The sequence below is a fragment of the Branchiostoma lanceolatum genome, chromosome 4 (genome assembly GCF_035083965.1).
Source record: "Branchiostoma lanceolatum isolate klBraLanc5 chromosome 4, klBraLanc5.hap2, whole genome shotgun sequence".
Lineage (NCBI taxonomy): Eukaryota > Metazoa > Chordata > Leptocardii > Amphioxiformes > Branchiostomatidae > Branchiostoma > Branchiostoma lanceolatum.
The window spans coordinates 21312223-21330724 of NC_089725.1; the positions used below are offsets into that span (position 1 = coordinate 21312223).

General features: G+C 44.0%; 1 protein-coding gene and 1 long non-coding RNA gene across 5 annotated transcripts in view; one reads left to right on the forward strand and one right to left on the reverse strand.

Annotated features, from left to right (window-relative positions):
• Positions 1 to 3251: 3251 nt before the first annotated feature.
• Positions 3252 to 18502, reverse strand: part of LOC136433306 (HEAT repeat-containing protein 5B-like) — a 34759-nt gene continuing 19508 nt past the window's right edge. For 3 of the 4 annotated variants that reach the window (XM_066425377.1, XM_066425376.1, XM_066425379.1), the window contains 27 exons: positions 18315 to 18467; positions 18029 to 18128; positions 17666 to 17775; positions 17191 to 17354; positions 16981 to 17055; positions 16542 to 16748; positions 15924 to 15953; positions 15341 to 15409; positions 15059 to 15180; positions 14693 to 14852; positions 14231 to 14420; positions 13788 to 13957; positions 13246 to 13429; positions 12767 to 12925; positions 12386 to 12492; positions 12068 to 12215; positions 11627 to 11730; positions 11328 to 11405; positions 9790 to 9858; positions 9325 to 9504; positions 8350 to 8794; positions 7940 to 8212; positions 7510 to 7794; positions 6942 to 7169; positions 6376 to 6527; positions 5416 to 5626; positions 3252 to 5170 (listed from right to left, as the gene is read on the reverse strand). In XM_066425377.1, coding sequence (XP_066281474.1) covers positions 4857 to 5170; positions 5416 to 5626; positions 6376 to 6527; positions 6942 to 7169; positions 7510 to 7794; positions 7940 to 8212; positions 8350 to 8794; positions 9325 to 9504; positions 9790 to 9858; positions 11328 to 11405; positions 11627 to 11730; positions 12068 to 12215; positions 12386 to 12492; positions 12767 to 12925; positions 13246 to 13429; positions 13788 to 13957; positions 14231 to 14420; positions 14693 to 14852; positions 15059 to 15180; positions 15341 to 15409; positions 15924 to 15953; positions 16542 to 16748; positions 16981 to 17055; positions 17191 to 17354; positions 17666 to 17775; positions 18029 to 18128; positions 18315 to 18467 — 4487 coding nt within the window. In that variant the 3' untranslated portion in view covers positions 3252 to 4856. The remainder of the gene's footprint in view (positions 5171 to 5415; positions 5627 to 6375; positions 6528 to 6941; positions 7170 to 7509; positions 7795 to 7939; positions 8213 to 8349; positions 8795 to 9324; positions 9505 to 9789; positions 9859 to 11327; positions 11406 to 11626; positions 11731 to 12067; positions 12216 to 12385; positions 12493 to 12766; positions 12926 to 13245; positions 13430 to 13787; positions 13958 to 14230; positions 14421 to 14692; positions 14853 to 15058; positions 15181 to 15340; positions 15410 to 15923; positions 15954 to 16541; positions 16749 to 16980; positions 17056 to 17190; positions 17355 to 17665; positions 17776 to 18028; positions 18129 to 18314; positions 18468 to 18502) is intronic. The other variant, XM_066425378.1, reaches the window with a different exon arrangement.
• Positions 6435 to 15480, forward strand: LOC136433309 (uncharacterized). Its single transcript, XR_010755619.1, has 3 exons — positions 6435 to 6545; positions 12734 to 13408; positions 13794 to 15480. It is a non-coding gene; the product is annotated as an uncharacterized lncRNA (long non-coding RNA).

Sequence of the window (18502 nt, forward strand, 5' to 3'; positions counted from 1 at the left end):
TATTAACCAAGGTTACAAAAGAAACCTCCCTGAAGTAACTAACTAAACGTAGTCAGACTTATATTCGCATAATACTACGGTACTAATAAACTGGTAAACGGACCTATGTACAGACATCGTGTTCAAAATTACGAATAAACCGGTGAACTTACAACTATGTCTACACAACGCATCGTGTACAAAATCATAAATAAACTGGTGAACGCATGTCAGACCAGAAAGAAAGAAATAAAGTTCTTTATTTGTAACACATCCCTCATACCTATATCTATTATACAATTACACAATGAACAAAATGACAAAATTGTGTCGGAATAAAGTTGGTTATTGTTTATTCTAAATGAATCACAAAGTACGTAAGTTCAAGTGACCATGCGGCACTTCTTACGACTATTCTTCTCTCAGCACTGGTAAAAAAACGTTCCAGTGCTGAAAACACTTCAGCACTCGTTTTCTTGTGCTGAGTTTTTTTTAGCACTCGTTTTCCAGTGCTGAGTTTTTTTCAGCACTCGTTTTCCAGTGCTGGGGATTTTTCAGCACTCGTTTTCCAGTGCTGAATTGTCCCCGAGCACTGGTAAATCCAGTGCTGAAAGCGTGGTTTTTGTACATCAGCACTCGGTTCCAGTGCTGACGGCGGTTTCAGCACTGGGTAACCAGTGCTGAATCACCTTTGACATGACCCGTGACCTGGCACCGCCGCTCTGTCGCGCATTCAGCACTGGTAATGCCGGCGTCACAATTCATGCGAGCGTCGGCCGACTTTGTAGATCGCCCGACGCTCGCCGAATTTCAAAATCGCCCGAGCGTCGACCGTATTTTCCAATGAAAATCTCGGGCGACGTCCGTCGAACACTAAAAACTAAAAATCCCCCATGAGATGGTACCTTCTCTTGGACATGGACGAAGTCAGTATCGACTAACCTGTTAAAAGGCAAAAATGTGGATCAACTTTTATTTCTAAAAATCGTCCGAAGCCCGCGTAATCGACAGGACGTCGGCCGTACTTCGGCCTAAAATGCACATTTGAAGCTCGCCAACACGTCGGCCGAGCTGAATTTCTTATTTGTGACGGGGGCTTTACCGAGTGCCGAACTCCATTCAGCACTGGTAACCGAGTGCCGAACTCCATTCAGCACTGGAAAACGAGTGCTGAGAAAAGTTTCAGCACTGGAAAACGAGTGCTGAAAGAAACTCAGCACTGGAATACAGCGATTCAGCACCGGAAAACGAGTGCTGAACTTTCTTCAGCACTGGAAAACGAGTGCTGAACTTTCTTCAGCACTGGAAAACCAGTGCTGAACTTTCGTCAGCACTGGAAAACCAGTGCTGAGGCCGATTCGTCCGTTGATTCAGCACTGGAATACCAGTGCGGAAGGCGTGGTTTTCGTAGACCTGCGTTTCTGTAACACGTCAGGCCTAGTATTGATTCCTTCCCAACTGTTGAATCAGAAAAATGTACGATGTATTAAAGTCGTGCCCTTCGTCTAACTTAGTTGTTTGCTTGCTTGCAGGCTTCCTTGCTTGGACGCTGAGAACAGATAGTTCAATTGTAGCAACATGGCAGCGCTTTGGTTGGGATCAACCAAGGACATTGGATCAACAGAACGTCATTGCAAATTTGTCATTACATGTATTATACTGGACATACAGGAAGTATAAGCGAACTATAGGCTCTGTCATTTAATCAAAGTTACCTTAGATATTGCCTATTTTCCCTGCCTTTGTCCGCCTAACGTCATAAGCATTTCAGAACAACATCCTGTATAATGCCCTTGGGACAACTCGATAGCCGATAAAAAGAGCGCCACTTAGCGGAATTAATCAGACGTGCACCGCAAGAAGTTTTATAATGTGATTTTGCATTAGATTTTAAGAGCGTCCTCTAGCGGTCATTGATAAAAATGCTTCAACTTCATGGGCTGATTGGTCAAACAAATTTAAAGATTGACCAATCAGCTTGTACGTAATAAAATTCTTCCATACGTGTGTAGTAAGCTGTACAGCAATTGGCTAGAACGGCTGTCAAAGGTAACCAATCAAAGCTGAGTATTTTTCAGTCAACAGCCAATTAATGTTTGGTAAAATGGACACATGCGGATAATTGGTTTCGTATTCCCGTAGAACAAGTAATGATCTTACCTGATTGGCTGATAATTTATTTTAGACCAATCAGCATCTAGTATGCAAATTTGACATTCGGATGACACCATTTTTGGACATGATGTCGCTAGAGGTCGCTTTTGAGCAGTCAATGTAAAATCACATTGACAAGTTTACAATGTTGCAGTTCTATTTTATTCCGCTACGTGACGTCTTTGTAACGCGGCAACTAGATAGAGCTTGAGAAAATATGTCCGGGGTAAAACAGACGTTGATTTACACAGATGGAAACTTGAAAAACAACTGAAACAGTAAGTTATCGTGTCGCCTAGATCTTTACGAGGTGGCCAACTTTATACTGACAAGTATTAGCCTTGTTTAGAAAAGTGTCCAAATTCAGTGTTGATCTGAAGTTCCATTCACCACGTTGTTAACTGTAAACAACCATTGCTCCTTTCGGCAAATCCTTTCATGAGCATTTCAGTTAATTACGAGGAAAGCAAAACTCTGTACGTACTACCGGGGTAGTAGTCTTGACAAAGACTGAGAGTGGGTGGGGAAAGAGTGATCTCCAAGCAGACGCTTGGAGGAAAGGTCATAACAATGCCATGTCCTTGCTCAGTCTGCCAGTTCTGGTAAACACAAGCAAACGTGGCCAGGTCAGACTAAGGAAATTACTTAAGACCTGGTCACTTCAATGAAAAGTGATAATCTTCAATGCAAAATATAATATCAGGATTTGACATTATTCCACTAACACTAACAGCATCACGGCAGCAATTTTATACCTTCAGGTTGGCTTAAGTCAGTAAAGAACCAATTTCATGCATCCTTGCTCTGTCAGATCAAGGAGGTCAGATCAAGATATATATAATGTCCTTGATCGGATAAAAGTGTTTGTTGTAATCCTCAATATGAACAGTTATATTTGATGGGGTTTATAAATTTCCAGGGAATATTTCATATTTTGTCAACTGGTGACAAGTCAAAAACCATTCAAGGCCTACTTTGGACCATAAAAAATGTATGTATACATAAATTGCTGACTTTAATATCGATAAACAAAATATGTTTCAATGTAGGGCTGGTCCTTCTCTAATACTAGTTCAGGCACAGGGTGCGATCAGCAAATGAAAATAAATAGTCAATGCTTGCTTTTACATCATCTTTAATGCAAAATATAGGATTTATTCCACTCACAACAGCACCATTAAAATTTCTACAATTACAGCAGCATATTACATACTGGTTGGGTACAGAACCAGACTTCCATCCTACTTGTGACTGTATCAGCTCATTCTGAAGGATAACACAGTATCCTGGCCTTCCTCAGTACCTCTGCCCTAACATGCCTTATCTACACCCAAGATATATACTTGTTGTTGGGACAGGATTAATACAAGTCACAAAGCTTTACTTCTTTTACATCAATTTGTAAGCAGATAACTACTACATGCTTGAACTCTATCTATACATATATGATTTATAGTGTACATGTACTTATAAACAGTAGGGAAGCTAAACTGGCATTCACAGCAGGGTGTTGTAGAGCATGGTACTGAGGCTGGTCAGTCATGTTTCATTTCCCTCAATATTTCCCACAGGTTTCAATCACAGAACACTCTACAGGAACTCCATCTGCAACTACTTCTTCTTCTTCCTTGTGGCAGGATGATGATAATTTATAGTACAGACATTTGAAAACATACTGAATATTTACAGACCCCATTGGAAAAGTTACTGTTAGAACAGTGAACTGGAAGAGCCCAGATGAATCATTGCCAAAACCTCTGGGAACATGGTTGTAATGGCCCAGTAGTCCTTCTACTCTGCAGTACTTACAACTGTACTCTTATCTTTCTTCTGATTGGTGCAGAAGGCAACAAGTGAGCATCAAATAATGTACTCAACATCATGCCAATTAATACATCATGTGGTTATGTTTACAGAAGGACCCATGTCTGTGTGTAACACAGTATTTTAATACATGTCAAAGGGGCCAAATATCGTTTACATTAACAAAGTAGAAGAAAATTGTTGGAATGCTGGTGCCAATGAACCTATGTACATGTCTCTCTCTTAAGGAACATCAAATGGGCTTCATATCTTAATCATTTGTGTCCCGCTAGTCTCATAACCTTATTTAAGGACCTGTGAAGGAGGAACCTTATGACTTATGATCATAAGTGTTCCAGTGTTGAACAACATTCAGGAGTTCCATGTAACTTGACTAATTGCTGCTTCATCCAAATCACTTATTTGGTAATAAAATCATACTGCTCAAAATTCATACCCAATTGCCTTGGTAAGTACACTATCATGTAGTAACAGTGAATGTAACTCAATAAAGAATTAATCAAATAACAGGACAGCCATCTTGAAGCCAAGAAATGAAAGAGAATATAAAATGAGTTTCCCTTGAAAACACTTCAAAATAAGAAGAAAATAAAATCAATGGTATCAGTTTACAAATCATTTAAAAACATGATTAAGTATTATACAACTTTTGTAAGGAACAAAATTCAAAGAACGGGACAGGTTCCAACAATACAATACAAAACATCTATAAAACTTACATTCCTATACAGGACTATTGACTTTTTCTCTACCATCCATCAATCTATACAGAAAATGTCGCAATGATAGCTTTGCTGAGATTTTCATTAGTTACATGTAATTACACAGATGTATGGCACTTAATATTGTAGCCATTGCACAGCTCCGTTCTGTACACTTCTGTCTACATCCAGAATTCTTTACCCTGTGAAGTTGCTGAAGTTCATTTTAAGTTTGATACTGGGCTGTGCAGGTTGTGCTGCTTTAGACTGCTTGGTGGAAGCTGCTTTGCTCGCCTGGCTGGCTCTGATGGCTGCTTCCAGTTTAGCCTTCAGGTCAGGTGCAGAGGTGATCACGCTCTTGAAGGCAGCTGGATACTGGGGTCCTATCTTCAAGAGGTTTTGCAATGCTTTTTCGTGGAGAGTCCGAGACAGTTTTCCTGTGCTTTGAAGCAGGCTTGAGTCTACCAAATAGCTGACCTGGATGGGAACCAGCAGGTTGACCAGGTGGACTCCTGGCAGAATCAGTGAGAGATGACATTGAGTTAGTGTCTAGCAAAAGCGTAATTCAGTATCTTAACCTTCTCCCTGCTGCCTAACTCTACAACCAATAGGGAATTGGGTGCCAAACGGCTTCTTCAGTGTGCTAAAGGTTAATTGTACCACCTTATGAAAATGCAGTAACTATGGGTTCTGTCTTAGCCATCATAATGAATAGCACAACAGTAGAATAACACATCCTGGGGTGAACTATACTTACTCAGGTGGTCCTCTGTCATGGCCACTAACGTCTCCAGCAGCTTGAGGGCCTCCAGCACAGTGGCAAGCTCCATGTCTGTGCTGGGCTTGTTCCTGCTGGCCTCCTGCAGACGTTCCACCACCAGCGGGCCCATGGTGTGGATGTAGGGCGTGGCCACCACCACGTCTGCTTGGAAGATGGAGGAAAGGGTCTGCAGGCACTTCAGCTGCAGCTGTAACAGGTGGGGAGGGCACAGGACAACTCTCAGTGTAACAGTTAGGCTAAACAACTGCTGTAAACTTAAATTCTGCAGGCACTTCAGCTGCAGCTGTGACAGGTGGGGAGGGCACAGGACAACTCTCAGTTTAACAGTTAGGCTAAACAACTGCTGTAAACTTAAATGGGCCAGAAATATAGGATACTGAGCAAATCCAACCTTCTATTTCACAACAGATGGAAGGGCTGAGAATAGTGCTACGTACCGGTACTGTGCACCGGTACTGTACCATGAAAATCGATTAGGTACAGGTCCAAAATAACAGATCATGAAGTACCGGTACTGTACCGATATAAATATACACCAAGTCTATGCTTATTTTGTGACTGATCCTAACCTCATAGCCTCATGCAACACCAAATATGACCAAAGTGACACATAATTTGGAACAGCGTTCTGACTAATATGCGACAGATCACTCAGGAGGGCCGGGAGTTTTGACAGCCAGACCAAGGGAATTTGGCAGTAGGAACCTAGTTATATTTTTTTAATAAAGGTGCTGACAATTTTTAACAGCTTATTAATGTTTCTGTCATTATTGAAGAAGCTCAGAAGAACACATGTTCATTTGTGAAATTGTTTCGGTGCAGGTACAGGTCCTGTACCTAAACCTCTGTACCGGTACCTGTACCTGATGTTACGTTTAGGTACGCAGCACTAGCTGAGAATATGGGAAGCTCAAAGTAAGTGTCCATGTTAAATACCTGTGGATTGTCAGACTGCCAGGCCTTTTGGAAGGCATCTATACACTGTTCCTGCAGGTTGGGTGCCGTGGTGACCTGCTGTGGGGAGGCCATGATGAGCATGGCCAGGGCCAGTAAGGTGGTCACCTGCTCCACACCTGATCCGGAACCATCTGTCAGAAATACAACAGGTACAGGTGGAGAGATTAGTGGGGGAGATGCTTCATCTCATAACTCAGCTAAGAAACTGGACAGCCTCAAACAACATGACACATTCCTATACTGGCTGACTTTAAATTCAGAGCCTTAGGGTAGACACCTCGTAAGTCCTGATTACCATGAAATTTCGCAAACACATTCTCCAAAATGTATGTGGATAGTCTAGATAGATCAGTTTATAGAATGAACATAAATCTTACCAGATTGGGACAAGTCACTCAACAAACTTCAAAATACATGTACCTAGTCTAAAAACAATACTACCAGTGCCCTGCTATTGTCACTTGTCTACATCATTTCACACACACAAATCACTTCTCCAGCATAATGTCAAGCGACACTTCTAGAAATGAGAAGAGCTGAGTGACCTTGTTTGCTGGAGAAGTCCAGTATGGTGGCGAGCGTGCTCTGCAGCAGCCTGGTCCATTCTGCCGCACACGTGTCGTCCCTGGCCAGCGGGCTGGAGGCCAGCGACTTCAGACTCTGTAGAGCCGTGCTGACGGGGAGGGGTAACCTGGCATCCCCCGCCTGGGAGGAAGTCTCCCTCAGGACCCCCGTGGTCAGAAACAGGATGGTGGGCAGCACGGAGACACTCCCTGTACAACAGCAACATAGTCACATACCTGCTACTGGCTAGTTTCAATGGTTGGTACAGACTTCAAGGCACCCATTATTGGAGTTGTGTCCATAAAGTTACTTGACAGTAGTGATGGGTCATTCATCCTAAAGATGGTCATAGCTATAGAAATATTTTGGTAGGTCATGAGTTCCTTGGTTAGGATTGAAAGATTGACTTCTAAATGGTGCGAATCAGAATACTCAGTATTTAAAAAGGAATTGCCCGTCTCTGTCCCTTGAATATGGTAATGCTGGACAACAGCATGTGAAAGGTGCTACATTGTAGTTATCTATAACATCTGTTCCTGCCTTACTTACCTTTAGGGGAGCAGAGCTGTGGTAGATCTGCCATGATGGCCACAGCAGCAGACACCAGCTGGTTGGCCTCTTCCCCCAGCCCCTGCCGCCGGCCTCCGTTCTGCAGCTGGGCGGGGGCGGGCATGGAGGGGTTCAGGGCCGGGATCTGCCGGATCAGCACACACAGGCACACCTCCAGGGCTGCAAACACAGAGGACTTCCCCGGGACGATGTCTCCGCTGTCTCCTCCCTCACCCACAGGAGCTGCCTTAGCATCCAGCTTGTCAGCTTTATCCTCTTTGGATTCTGGTTACAAAGACAAAGTAGTTTAAACGAATTGTACTCAAAAATATAGTCCCTTTAACAATCTGGTCTTCTGACATGTGGCATGAGCTATACTGTTGAAATAGGTATTATATTTTAGGACATTATGTAAAACGAGTTTTCTCACCTAGCTGTTTCTTATCCTCCTGTAACTGTTCCTTGGCGGCCAAGATTACTTGTCTGGCCACAGACATGATTGCCAGCTGGATGGGGAGGGCGTCCCGGGTCAACAACAGTCTGTGCAGAACGTTGAGAACCTCGATGGAGATGGCTCGGTCCGTTACAAGCTGGCTCCGGGGCCAGGGTGCATCCAGGAGTTTGTGCATAGCATGTAGACAAGTGGAGACAGTTTCTAGGGGCTGGCTGGCATGGGGCGAGCAGAGGGCTTCTATACAAATACCTGGAGAATAGAAAATCAAGAGAATACATTACAACACTAATTGTTTCAATATCTTCCACTGTGACAGCTTTAATGCAATCATGTGAACGATTATAGAAAATCTGAAGGACCTATTGTTCTCTCTTAAAGTAGCTCACCTAGTATTAAGTGGAACCTGTCACTGTTTATCTCTTCTGGAGTCTTCTTCTTTTGTAACATACTGCCATCAAATCCGCCCATCCCGGCTCCCAATGGTCCAAGGTCCTCATCCTTCTCAGCAGCCACATGTGCGAACCCCCCATCATTCAGCCACAGGGCTGCGGCGTACAGTATGGGTGGCCACGCCCTCCTGTAGTGTGGCCGGGCACTGTCCACAGCCTCCGCACTGTAGAAGGCTCCGCCCTCCGTGGGCAGCTGGCTGGAGAACTCCGGGGGGAGGGCTAACAGGGCGTAGTCCTTCAGCGCTGCCAGCCAGTGTTTACTGAGGGAAGGCAGCTCTGGCTGGACCATGGTCAGCAGGCTCTCCGGCTCCCCCTCATCGTTCTCTGTCTCATCCTCAGGGGTCTTGGACTGGGGCTGCTTGGTCATGGCTACTACATACACCTGGACAACACAAGTTCAGCACAGTTCAGGGACTGCTTGGTCATGGCTACTACATACACCTGGACAACACAAGTTCAGCACAGTTCAGGGACTGCTTGGTCATGGCTACTACATAAACCTGGACAACACAAGTACAGCATGGTTCAGGGGCTGCTTGGTCATGGCTACTACCAGTACATAAACCTGGACAACACAAGTACAGCACAATTCAAGGGCTGCTTGGTCATGGCTACTACATAAACCTGGACAAATACAGCATAGTTCAACTTTTTCATCCCACCTTTTCCCAGCTGACTTCTTTTTAAAGCGAAACCTTAATTTGTAAAGTTTTTAACACTTTCCTCTACATACTAGATCTCAAACAGGGATAAAATCAAGGGTAAAAACTACCATGTCCATAGTGGATTGTCCTTGTTAACACAGCAAATCTTCTACCACAAACATTATTAAACAAAGTTTTTTTTCAGTTGAAATACCCAACAGAAAATGTATGACAAAGATTCTGTATATCAGGCTGTTGGAGTGCCCACCTCTGCCCAGGCCTTCAGCACAGCTAGTTTCTCCATACTGGAGGCACTTTCGCTGTACAGCTGTGAGGGAGCATCCTTTCCTCGCTTCAGCTTGGCCAGGGATGACACCATCAGCTGCTGTATTCTCTTCAGGTCATTCAGGTCAACAAAGACACCACTGGCAATCCAGGTGCTGCAGACCTGATGGAACAATAGAACAAAGCATGAGAGAAATTAAATTGCAACATATTCTTAATAGTAGAAACTGCAGAATAGGACCTTTTTTGATACAGCTTCTGTTTTCTGACACAGATCATGACCAGAATATGATCTAAGAATACGATTTAAACTTACTGGTAGATCTTAATAGATCTTTTACAATCATGACAACACATCTAATGTGGAAAACTCTTCAGCACTCTGCAGAGTTGAGTTAGCAGTGTTGAGTTACAGTCTTAATCTTTTTTTTAAATTGGAGTTTCTTACCTCACAGGCCATGGCTGTAACATCTGAGGGTGTGTCTGGAGTGAAGGCTGGTCTGAGAGCAGCTCCAACCTGTCATGAAAGGCATGAACAAATGTTGCACATCTTAGAGAACTTGACAGCATGTTAGGTAACGTCATATCAAGCAGCACAGGAGTAGCAGAGTTCTAGCAGAGTTCAAAATGTACTGGAATATTTTTCTTGTACATTACAAAGAAGAGGTGTACTACCTTCAGGGCTCTAGCCAGCGCCAGTTTTGCCGTAAATTTACGGAACTTTGCTGCGTGTTACGGAATAAATTCAAGACCAATCCGTAAACCTTGACGGAAAAAAATCGGGAGAAAAGATATGGACTGGGCTTGAACTTTTGCAAAGATCTCCAGAAAAGAAGCGGAAGTTTGAAGCGAGGTCGATTCAGGCCATTTCTCTCTTCCGCCAGCGGCAGGTGACAACCCCAAGGTGGCTTTATAGGTAGGTGACAAACGGAGGCGCGGAGGTTGCCAGTGGTTCGTGGGCCGAGAGAAAATCAGCATCGTGTGCCCCCCTCCCCACTACTAGTGCCCCACTACAATTCTGGCCGGTCGCATCGGGCTGACGTTTTTTTCGGCTGTTTTCCCCGGTTCACCGCTAGTTATAGCCACACAAAAAATACTCCGGTAGTTACCAGGCTTTCCGTATTTTTTTGGTAAACATTGTTAAAGTTTTACGCCGAGTTACACGCACTCTTCCCGCGAAAACTGGTGTTGATAGTTTTAGACCTCAGAATCAGATATCATCTACCAATAACAGCGTTCGTTCACGCCGCGTCACGGAAAATCGACCAATGACATACAAGTCTCGCGGTTCACGAGAGGCGCGAATCCGCGAGGTTTTATCAGAAATTGATATTTGGTGCGAAGATGGGGCTTGAATCGACGAATTTTGATCAAATCAAGTGGAAGTTACCGGAGAAATCGACCATGGAAAACACGGAAGGAAAATATTGTACGTCTTTAGGGCGTTCTATCCAAAGTAGGGTGTCTCATTTCCTACTATATTTAGTACAGGGCGCAAACGGGACCGGTACGACGCGTCGACCGGTGTTGAAAATGTTTTATTTCTGCCGACTTGAATTCACGTGTATATTTGTCAAATAAATAAGAAAGTTTTGTGGTGCTAAATTTCATTTATTTGCCGATTGTATACAACGAAGGCCCAATTAATTTTTCACCCAAACTTGCCCCTCAAAATGCTGGAGATAGCGTTTCAGAGGGTCTAGATTTAAAAATTTCCCGGGGGGGAATACCCCCGGACCCCCCTAGAATTGTCGCGCCTACGGCGCGACGCCTCGCGCCTTCGGCGCTCGATATGTTAGGTTTGTACAAAATTTTAGGGCTTACGGGATAAAATTTCAGGCTGGCTAGAGCCCTGACTACCTTTCATATTTCTGTTTAACGGTAAGGTTACAACTACATCTTTTTATGTAATTTTGACAGATTCATCAGACAGTAGACAGCAAAAACAAATAGGAAATTCTGGAGGCAAACGTTTCCCACACTGACCTGGGCCTGGTACTGCTCCATAATGAAGTGCCCTGGGAACTCAGGCTCTGGGACTTTAGCAAACTTGGTGATCACATCCTGAACAGCAAACAAACAAAATTCATCAGGATCTGAAATATCTGAATAGTGTGAGTCAACTCATGTAGTATGCTAGCAAGCTTAAGATATCAAGCGATCTCAACTTCATGACAATGCATGAGCTGTTGATTATACCGTTAAAATTGAGTTACAATGTATTTCTTTAAAGCAGTGACTGATAGCTGCTTAGTTTATCTAATATGACTTCCTGTTGGGTTCACCTGTATAGCCTGCAGCCCATACTGCCTCAGCTGGTCGTTATCTGCTGTAGCTGCGATGAACGTCATCCTGACCAGCTCAGACAGGTGCAGAACCAGGAAGTCAACTGGGGAAAGGAAACCTGTCATCAATCTGGGTGTTGAGGACTGGAGACAAAACTGACTTTCAACCATTGGTTGTGTCTAGGTAGTTGGCAGGCCTTGAAGAAGTATTTCCCGAGCTAGTGATAAAAAAGGTGTGTGTGTGCGTGTGTGTGTGTGTGTGTGTGTGCATGTGTGCATGTGTGTATAAATAACAAATACATGTATATGTATATGTATGAAGAAGAGAGCAAGATGCAGCCTATTATGATGTGATGTACATTGTACTTTCTATATGTGAGAAACAATCTGTAGAACAGAGCCAAATGCAAAACTCCCTATATCGCCAAGGGGCTAGCCTACCTGTCTGATTGGAGGCTTTTAGCTCCTTTGCCTTCCTCAGGTCGAAGTTGATCGGGTTTCCCTCACAGGCCTGGATGATTTTCCTCACACAGTCAGTGGCAAACATCCGGGTAGGCCAGCGGGGCGCAACAGTGGGATGGGTCTTTGCCTGGGGAAACACATCATTTGGAATCAGATGTGCTCAATAGATGCTCAACTTCACTTTTACCATAATTACAGGAACAGCCGTTATCAGATACATGTGTGACCACAGCAGAATTAGCAGCAAGGAATTAAGTTCCCCCATGGTAGAAAACAGCAGCAATCTCTTATCAGTACCTCTCCCCCAGCATGGAATTTAGCTGTGTCATCATCATCTTCCTCCTTATCCTCCTTGTCATCTTTCCTCCCCAGTAGAGCCTTCTGCTTAGGAGGACCACCAGTGTCTGTGGGCACAAAGTTGGCTTGTGATGTAAAAATAACAGAATCTATCATAGTGACAGCTCATTTCTCGCTGATACCGGAGGTGCAAAATAAGTAGCAATGCATTGCTGACAAGAGACTGAGTTCCGGGGGTAACATTTCTACAACCTCACTGCTACATCAGACCAGAAGCAGTAAGACATTGCATCTATGCAATATATCATAGGTGTACTTGTCTTTGGAACAGTACGATATATTCTATAGGCCTGTTAAGAGAAGACAGTGTGAGACCCTGACCTGTGGCTGCAGTGAGCACATCTCGGCTGAGCTGCAGCCAGTGGGACAGGTTGTCTGCTGCCAGGGACTGCAGCATGCTCAGCAGGGTGTCGTGGATGTCCTTTCTCAGCTTCTGGTCCACTTCTTTATCCAACATGCCAAACAGCACTCCCTCCAGACCTGGTAAGGCAAGACATACATCATGTGAAAACAGTTGAATGTAATAAGGTAGACCCATCATTACCACAGGATGTGATTGCTTTATAAGGCTATAAATAAAACATCAATTCTGTAACTAATAAACCAAAGACCAACATCATGCAAAGAAACCAATTACCAAGGTCAACATATTAAATTGTGATATATATATGTATGTAGTTTGTCTTTCCACAATTAACCACAAAACAAGATGTCCTGATGCACAGGCACTTTCTATGTAATCTTAGAAGTTAGAACCTTCTATGTAATCCGCTTGAATTCACTCTCTTGATTCATCTTACCTGTTTCAGTGATGTTGACTTCTTCCGGTGCATTCTCATCTTTCCCAGTCTTCAGTTTGACATCCTTCTCTTTGACGAGTGTCATGGCGTACTCACAGACCTCGCGAGCCTCTCTCTGGGCCAACTGTCTCAGACAGGCCACGGCTGCCCGCCTCAACAGGAGGTGGGTACTGCCCAGGTGGCGCTGGGGTGACAGGCAGAAGAGTCAAGTTAGATCTCCACTGTTTCATGTCTCACAACTTGAAAGTATTCCTATCAACAAGGTGTTCAGTGTAGTGCAAACCTTACATACATTTTTGTATAGCAAACAGTTAGGCTTAGAGTGCATTAGGTATTGATAATTTGTCATAGTTGCTACCTGACACATAAACAGAAACTTAACTAAATTTCATACTCACAGACAATTAAAGCCTTCATCAGAAAGAATGACACATTTTGGTCCTGATGTGACCTTACACTGTCATCTTTCTTATTTGGAACTAAATTTGAGTTATTTATCATGCTATTTACCAGTAAAGACAAACTTTTTGGTTACTACTTACACACAGGTTGGGCACCAGACTGGACAGGTTGACGTGTCGCGGTGCGAACAGGTGGAGCTGCTGCAGGCAGGAGATGGCCTCCGTCTGCACCAGGGAGTCGGGGTGGTCCTGCATGATGGCACAGGCCACCAGACAGGAGGTACGGGCCGTGGCCACGGCACCAGAGTTACCTGTGGGTACAACATCCACATGATTCACTTAAGTAAAGGATTAGAAGAAACTATCGTAAAAGGTGTCTTTTATTTAGGCATGGGTGTCATTTCAACATAGTCAGAAATTCCTTCATGAATCATGACTAAAGCAGTGATTGTAAATTGTAACTTGGAAGATGTATTGACTTGAACCTGCTTTATATAAAACAGTGAAGGGTTTGTGACATAAGCCTGCTTTGGTCAATAAAAACTACACATCCCCAGCTACCAGAAATGTAACTGTCAGCACACCTTGAAGCTCGGGTCCCAGTGTAGTGATGAGAGCCTCTAAACACTTCCCCAGGCACTGGTGCACTTCAGTGTGAGCAGGAGGAATGGTGAGGGACAGCTGTAACACCAGGGACAGGGAGGGCTCCACATAGCTACGGAACATGGGGCCTCCAGAGTCAGATATCAGGGCCAATGCATGAAGAGCCCAAGCCTGGAAACAAAACCAAAAATTGACATAACTGTAGTATTGTTTTCTAAAGAGCCATTGCAAACATCCTCTGAAAAATCTTCACCTACTATCACCACACCTCAACACAGCAGAAATTGAGGGCTGTGTAAATAAAGATTCCTGTATGTTCCCCATGCTAAGTCAAATTCCGCCAATTCCACAGCATTTGACAGGCTAGAGAAGTCGTGACACTGCCTTTTGGGCAAAGCTCCACCCTATCCACCCTTACACTACTGAGCTGTCTGAAGACTCACCTGCACCACAGGTGAGCTGGAGTCCTGTGCCAGGGCCAGCAGGATGCTGACGCTGGTGTTGAGGTGCTGTCCTGACCCCATCCCTCCCACGTATCTGTGCAGGCACCCCAGCGCCAGGGAGTGTCCTGTTCTGGAGACAGCATCTCTGGCAGACTTCAGTCTTAAATGAAATCAGTACAACCAGTGAGGAAAGGAGTAAACCTTGGCTTCAGGACAAAAGTTAACATAGCATCAAAGTTTGTCAAATGGCAGTAGTGAAAAAAGGCAACATTGACATACTTACTTGTCCAAATAAAAGTTAACATAGTTTCAAAGTTGGTCAGATGACAGTAGTGGAAAAAAGGCAACATTCAGTGAGAAACTTACTTGTCAAAACTGTTCTGTGCCTGCTGCGCAATGAAGGCGCTGTCCCCCACCACCTGCGCCATACGTCCCAGGGCCTCCCCTGCTGCACACCGCAGGATGGGGTTGGGGTTCATCAGTGCATTCTGACGGAGCAGAAAATCTGGTATCAGTACAGCTAACCCAGTTCTACAGATCTTTTCAGTACATATCTTTTATAACAAAATAAAACAAGATACGTGACTCATATAAATGGATACTCTTAGGGAAAATCAAACCACAAAGAAGGAAATACTTTAGACTTACCATAATCAGTTCATTAGCCTGGCGGATGATCTCTTTCCCCCCTAGTCCACCCTTGTTGTCTGCCAAACCCTAGAAATACAGGAACGTTCAGGGAAATCTGTCATGTTTGAGGAGAATTAAACACCTGGCCCTTGCACCAATCACCTTAGCGACTAGATCTTTTCTTGATATCTGATACGTTAGGACAAAATATGAAGCTGCTTAATCATAGTTTCAAGTGCACCAAGCATGTGGGAAGTAATCATTACATGTAGGTGTTGGTAAAGTGCAAAATAACCTTTGGCACAGTATGGGCTGATTAAGTATCCCAACCACCAATACCTTATTACAGCTGCACCTAAACTACCACCAGCAGACCAGGCAGGCATCCACCTTCTAATACACCAGCTAAACAGGGCTCAAAATTTAAAAACACACAGACACAGACAGATGTTTGTGATACAAGTTTAACACTGTGGGGAGTGGAATGTTTGACACATCAACTGAAGATACACAACGGGAACAACAGTGACAAAACTAAGAAACATTTACTATAGACGTTTTGAGCCCTGTTTAATCTACAGAACACAAGCTGTGAGCAAACCTTCAGATTGGCATCTTTTCTCATCTCTTTCTGCTCGGGTAAGAGAAATGGATCAAACAGGGATGATGATTAGTGATGAAGGATTTGGCTATAGACAATGGTAGTGAGCTAGGTGATGATACTCTGTGCTAGGGTTAGTGCAGTTATCAGAGTTAGTCAGAAGACACTTCAGAGGCTTTATATGGCTGTTGTGTTATGATTGTTAATGCAAGCTGTTCTTTCAAGTGTGTAAACAAAAAAGTGTGGGAGAGATAATACATAAACCCATCTTTGTTTTTATTTTCAATATCCCTATGTGCATGTTTCACTATAGCAATAAAGCTCCTTTTTCTCCCTCATCCTGCTCACACACTTTTTTCATCCATCATTATCACACAGCCATAAAATCTGCATAGAGTTTAAAGCAGTAGTAGTGAAGAGTTTAGAGTTTAGGAGACATTACCTTTAAAACAGATGTTAAATGTTATAATCTACACTAATTATGAAGTTCACTCAGAAACCATTTTGTGCATTTTTGTCTACATGTCAAATGATGGGATGTAAGACCTACACTGGTTGGTTAACCACTAAAAGACTGGTGGTGTGAGTAGATGTGAAAGGTAAAACTGCCTGTCATACCTTGAGAGCACTCAGTACAGCAGTGAAGATGTTCATTTGGACAGCCTGCTGTCGCTGTGACTTGGCCTGCCGAATACACTCGGCAAAGTGCTCCAACATCTGCAGGCGGTGCTTCTGGGCCACGTGAGGAAACACCACACCAAATAGGGCAACTGATGCATCTATCACTGCAACCCCAAGGGGGAGGGGGCCAGGAACTGCTACGGTCTGAAGGAATCGGATAAGTGGATAGATTAACACAATTAATGTAATCAATTCAGATACTTATCTATGCTGCCAGCACTCCTGATTTTACCATTAAGCATTGTCGGCCCACCGTTAAGCTCTGCCAGGATTTCCCAATGTAGAAGTTTGACAAAGCTGTTGCTAAGTAAACAGACATATTGCAGAAGTCAAAGACTTCTAGTAGAAGTCAAAGATATGTGAAAAAGGTACCCACCTGGTCAACTCTCAGGTATATTGAAGAGGGATCATGTTCGAGAGCACCGGACCCAGATGCACTGTTGGGCTGGAGCTGTAGTAGAACATTGACACTTATCAACAAGAAGCTGTCATCCAAATTAAAATACACCACAAGCTCATTTGCTAAACTACCATTTGATAGAATGTCAAGAAAGTGAAAAAAACGTCTAGAATCCCAGGCACCCACCTGGTCCTCCACAGACTTGTGGTCCGTTTCCTCGAGCCAGGAGCCCAGGATGCGGGTGTCGTCGGTGTGGCACATGGAGCGCAGCAGCGACGTAGTGGTGTTGGCAGGGTTGTCTGTCAGGGTGAACTCTGCCACAAGCTCTCTCAACAGGGCATTGAAACTACCTGTGGCATAGAACAGAAAGTTTTATGGTAGATGAACTGATTTCAACACAGCCAGAATTGAACTCATGGCTTCTAGTTCCAGAGGCAGGACCGCTAACCACTGGACTTCGCACCTTATGTAGTAGTAGTACAATGTAGTTACAACTATCTGTTGATTTTCCACACACTTAAGCCTAGAAGTAAAGACTAAACTTGATACCAGAACATAGCAACAAGAAACGTATTGTATCAACGTTGCCAAAGGTTTTTATTCATTTGCTTCACATTACAATTTGACCATTGTTGCGTTAAACTGGCAGGAGGTAAATCACCTTCGTAAGCTGTGGGTGGGAGGAGGGCAAGGATGTCATACAGCCTGAGCCTGACCATGGCAGCGCTGGCCTTCAGATGGGCACCGTACGACTTGATCACACTTGGGATGCTGGGGAGGGTGGGAAACAGCTCAGTTATACTGTGCAATCAGATGATAGAACTATTCCCTTATATCGTAACTCTTCATTAGGGCAGTCAATAAAACAAGCTAGACTAAAGACAGCTAACACATAATTACAGTAAGACAGTGACCGCTATCACTGCAATTTCTAGAACATCCAGAAAAAAACAAATTGGATTTGCATAACGTGATAATAGACATGTTAGGTAAGATGCTAAAGTTGTGAGAAAAAGTGACTTACTGAGCCATCATTGTCATGGCACACTCCAGTGGGGTCATGAGTCTTCTGGTCACGTCGTCTGTCAACAACTCGCTGCAGTGGGCCACAAAGCTCCTCATGGCTAGAGGATGGGGGATGCAAGATCCATTTATGCACATTTAGTACAATGGCAGAGACACACAATGCAATAGCATAAAATGATCATTTGGCTGTATTAGACAGGGGCTAGACATGGTAAACATACACCAAGTGAACAAATATTGAAATCGACTGTCAAAAAGTGTCTGGGAAAAGGACTTCATCTTACCACACAGTGCCCCTGCCCTCCCCTCCAGGGTGACCTGCCAGGTGAATGCATCTCCACGAGCCTTCTCCCCCTCTAGCTCCTGCTTGGACCGGGGGAAGGCGTTTCTCCACAGCAGCAGCATCCGGGGGACATGGGGCTTCACAGACGGGGGACCTGGGAATGGAGTGAGGTTACTTTCAGCATTACAG